Source organism: Vicia villosa, linkage group LG5 (genome assembly GCF_029867415.1).
Source record: "Vicia villosa cultivar HV-30 ecotype Madison, WI linkage group LG5, Vvil1.0, whole genome shotgun sequence".
NCBI lineage: Eukaryota > Viridiplantae > Streptophyta > Magnoliopsida > Fabales > Fabaceae > Vicia > Vicia villosa.
The window spans coordinates 38,568,960-38,573,949 of NC_081184.1; the positions used below are offsets into that span (position 1 = coordinate 38,568,960).

A 4,990-nucleotide genomic window follows, 5' to 3' on the forward strand; every position below is an offset into this window, starting at 1 on the left:
AGAAGTGTCATTTTATGGTTAAACAAGGAATTGTACTTGGACATGTCGTCTCTGAAAGGTGGATTAAAGTCGATAAAGCAAAGATCGAAGTTATAGAGAACCTCCAACCCCCAAAAACATTTAGATAAATACAGAGTTTATTAAGACACGCCGGTTTTTATAGACGATTTATAAAGGACTTTTCTAAGATCTCTAAACCTCTGACCAACCTCTTAATGAAAGACATCGAGTTTAATTTCAATGATGAATGTTTAAAAGCCTTTGAAATATTAAAGACAGCCCTTATATCGGCACCCATAATGCAACCACCCGATTGGGGGTTACTGTTTGAAGTTATGTGTGATGCAAGTGACTATGCCGTAGGAGCAGTCTTAGGCCAAAGGAAAGATAAAAAACTCCACGCAATATACAACGCAAGTAGAATCTTGGACCCTGCACAGATGAATTACGCCACAACCGAAAAAGAACTCTTGGTCGTGGTCTTCGTGTTAGATAAATTTCGTTCCTATTTGATAGGAGCAAAGATATCAGTCTACACTGATCATGCAGCCATTAGGTATCTACTAGCTAAACAAGATGCAAAACCTAGACTGTTAAGGTGGATCCTACTGTTGCAAGAGTTTGATTTGGAAATCAAGGATAAAAAGGGAGCCGAAAACGTAGTAGCTGATCATTTATCTAGGATGGAAGGTCTTAAACCTGAAGAAACACCAATTAACGATGATTTCCCTTATGAACGCTTAATAGCACAATTAGAATCCAAAAGCGATACATTGGAACAACCTAAAGCGCAAACCAAAGTCGTTAAAACGTTAAGCACCGAAACCACACTGCCATGGTATGCTGACTCTGTGAATTACTTAGCGGTGGGAGTGCTTCCGCCTGACATGACTTATCAAAAAAAGAAGAAGTTCTTCCATGATCTTAAACAATACTATTAGGATGAACCTTTACTATTTAAGAGAGGCGTTGATGGAATTTTCCGCCGATGTGTTCCGGAAGGAGAAATAGAAAGCATAATACATCATTGCCATGATGCCCCTTATGGTGGGCATGCAAGCACATCAAAGACGTGCGCAAAAAGTTTACAAGCTGGTCTCTTTTGGCCCAACCTGTGGAAGGATGTTCACATCGCTGTTAAAAATTGAACCGTTGTTAACGCACTGGGAACATATCTAGGCGAGATGAGATGCCTCAAAAGGGTATTTTGGAAGTAGAAATCTTTGATGTATGGGGAATTTATTTTATGGGACCTTTTCCGTCTTCTTTTGGAAATAACTACATACTTGTTGCTGTCGATTACGTGTCTAAATGGATAGAAGTTATAGCCTCACCAACAAACGATGCACACGTAGTAATTAAGCTGTTCAAAAATATAATCTTCCCGAGATTTGGTGTACCAAGATTGGTTATCAGCGATGGAGGATCCCACTTCATATCCAAAATCTTTGAAAAACTTTTAATAAAGTATGGAGTCCGACACCGTGTAGCAACACCTTACCACCCACAAACGAGTGGACAAGTTGAAGTCTCGAATAGATAAATTAAGCAAATACTTGAAAAGACTGTTGCCACATCTAGGAAGGATTGGTCGTCTAAGCTACACGAAGCATTATAGGCATATAGAACCGCCTACAAGACACCTATAGGAACCACACCTTTCAAATTAGTGTACGGTAAATCATGTCATTTACCGGTAGAACTCGAGCACAAAGCTTACTGGGCCATAAAGACCTTAAATTTAATTTACACTGCCGCAGGCGAAAGGAGACTATTAGATATCAACGAATTGGAAGAGATTAGATTAGATGCCTACGAGAATGCTAAGATTTACAAAGAAATAACAAAGAAGTGGCACGATAAGCGCATCTCTAGGAAGGAATTCAACGTAGGAGATGTGGTGCTATTGTTTAATTCTCGACTTAAGCTATTTCTAGGAAAACTTCGTTCAAGATGGTTTGGTCCATTCGAAGTTACTAAGGTATATCCAAATGGCGCTGTTGAAATTAAAGGAAAATCAAGCGATAACTTCATTGTAAACGGGAAGCGACTAAAATATTATCACATTGTTGAAAACAAAGACTATACTGATAGTCTTAAACTCGCAGAGTTAACCATCGAGTCGAAAAACTAATCATCGATTCGTCGAGCTTGCGACGTTAAACAAAGCGCTTTCGTGGGAGACAACCCACCTTTTAACTTTAACTTTCTTTTAAATTGTTTTAAATATAATTCTTTTTATTAAAAATTATTTCCTTTTTATTCTACATTTATTTTTCAAAATACTAACTCCATTTGTTTTAATAAATGATACTAACTTAAAGTTCATTCTGATTTTAAAAACTTCCAGGGTACTAACCTCTTTTATGACTTTAGAGATGGACTTTACTGATGATATGGTAGTTACTTTTGGGAGTGAGGCTCAGCAGAGACGTTATGAGATTCTGACACAGCGTGAGATAGGGTTCACTACATTTTCGCATGATGCGACTCTGACTGTTCTAGGTATTAGGGAAAGTGTGCACTTTATGCTTCATCAGATTGGTTGGGGAGATATCCTTACGAGCCGTACACCCACTTTCCGTAACCTGACTTTAGAGTTTCTGAGTTCCCTTCGATATGAGCCTGGGCTTGGATTAGGATTCAATAGAGGAAGAGTTTCATTCAGGATGTTTGGTTTCACCTACCGTTTCACCACCCGTCAGCTGGCTGAGTTACTAGGATTTCCTAAAAGCATGGATACTTTAATGGAAGTTGATGATGAATACTTCCCTGATAACATAGTTGACTACTTTTGGAGTACTATATCTGGTAAAGATCAGAATGATCTACGAGTCTCTTCGGAAATCCATAATCCCGCCAATAGGTATTTCCACACGATACTAGCTTTTACTCTTTTTGGAAAGCCTTTAGGCGATACCTCGGTGACTAAGGATGAACTGTGCATCATGATGTGTGTTTTCCAATCCAGACCAGTTGTAGGCGTATCTTTCATGCTTTCTAGGATGGCCTTTATAGCCCAAGATACCCTTGGTCCTATCTGTAGCAACCTACTCTAAAAATTAAAGAATTTAGAGTCGCCACCTATTCTGCCAGGGCGAATAGGAAACCCTACGAAGTTTTAGAGAATTCTGGGTAAGTTATTATATTCAGGTCAACGGAAGGTGTTAGGCACCCTTAACCATTTCCTAAGGTTTGCATTTAAGGTTTGTAAGAGTATTATGGTAAGGTTTATGGTTTATAGCTAATGACAGAAAGTGAATAGGGTTAAAAGCGAGATTTAAGCCTAATTGAGGTTTTGGGGAAGGGGACTCACCTTGGTTATCCAAGTGCCTACGTACCTCCTTATGGAGGATTAGAGTCAACGTAGTTCGGGGCAGGGTTGTACGCTTTAGATTTAGTATGAATGTTGAAACTGTGTTTTAAATTACCGTACGCAGTTTGGTAATTGTCGCAGTTTTGAAATTCGCAGTTTGTGAAAGAGATGTGTTTTGATGTGGCGTATAACCCTGATTATTATATGTTTCATTAATCATGGTGATCAATGGGTTTGATCAACATAATTAACAAATTAAATGAAGAATTGCTAATTATTCTAATCGATTGATTCGATTATCACCGTTAGCAAATTGATGTATTTTATTAAATAAATTATTTATCGTTAATCATCGTAATCAATAGGTTTGATTAAAACAATAAACGAATTAAGGAGGGATTACTAATCATCGTAACAAATCGAATCGGTTAAAACCCTTAGTAAATAAACCTATTTGAATATATTATATAATTAATTAAATAATTGATTATTAATCATTGTGATCGATTAATTCGATCAAAACGATTAATAAATAAATCCTAATATTAATTTTATTAATAATTAATTGAATAAATTAAAAGGGAAGCCTAATCCTAATTAAACTAATTAATTTTTAAATCCCAATTACCTAATTAAGTTAACCTAATCCTATTTTGTTAGTTAATTATTGATTTGTCCAAAATTAATTAAGTTAATTAACCATGATTTAATAATAAACAAAAAAATAGAAATAAAGAAAAAAAAGGAATAAAAAACCTGGTGAGGGCGCTGCAATTCAGTGTTGTGACCCTCTGGAGGTCTACCATTGAGGAGCACTCCTAGGCGTTGGATTTGATCACTTGATAAATCTGATGGCTTGGATGGAAGGTGTTACGCGTGCGGGCGTTGGAGGAATGCGCTGGATCTTCAATCACGTAATCTGTAAAAAAATATTACACCACTAGGGATCGAGCCCAGGTTTCTCAAGTTAACAACATCATGCCTCAGCCAGCTATGCTATTTATGCTACTTTGATAATATAATAGTTAAAGAAGGTTAAATATAAAACAAAAATATTAAATAGAAATTCAAAAGAATCAAAATGTGGGACCCATGGTAATGTCGTAGACCAATAGAAAGAGGAGAAAAGGTCTGGAATATTTGACCAGCCAATTATATTGCCCCATGCATCTGGAGAGAGAGAGAGAAGTATTTTGACCGTCCAACCAAGTCAAGCCACGCGTGTGATCACTTGGTTCAAGAACTATTCATCTCCTTCCCCATGATTTCTTGCGGATTCTGCCGGGGAATCTCCTGCGAAATCTGCTGCGAGTTTCACGACGAATCTCCATGGTTAATTCTTCAGCTTTGGAACCTGCAAAAACAGACGGAGCGAAAAACAAGAACCACCCAGATCACCTAAAACAAGCCTTACGAACTCAATGGCATAGGTTTTAAGTCCTGAAAGTGGCTGTACATGCGAAATCGAAGAGAGTGATATCTCTTGCCCTAACAATGGCGTTTTGAGATCTAGGTCTTGCAGGTTACATGTAACACGTGAAAATTGTTCTAAACATCATCATGAACTCATATGTATGGTTAAATTAATTCAAAACGCGATAGCATGCACAAAACGAAAATTAAATATGAATGAATAGGAAGAACATGAAGCATACGTCCTGGGCATTATGGGAC

The 4,990-nt window shown here is 37.4% G+C and overlaps 1 protein-coding gene across 1 annotated transcript; it reads left to right on the forward strand.

The window, feature by feature from the left end:
* The first annotated feature begins 215 nt into the window (after positions 1-215).
* On the forward strand, positions 216-2,134 carry LOC131604542 (uncharacterized). Its single transcript, XM_058876975.1, has 3 exons — positions 216-838; positions 1,180-1,351; positions 1,619-2,134. Exons 1-3 carry the CDS (start codon positions 216-218, stop codon positions 2,132-2,134), a joined length of 1,311 nt encoding a protein of 436 aa, XP_058732958.1.
* The last annotated feature ends 2,856 nt before the right edge of the window (positions 2,135-4,990 follow it).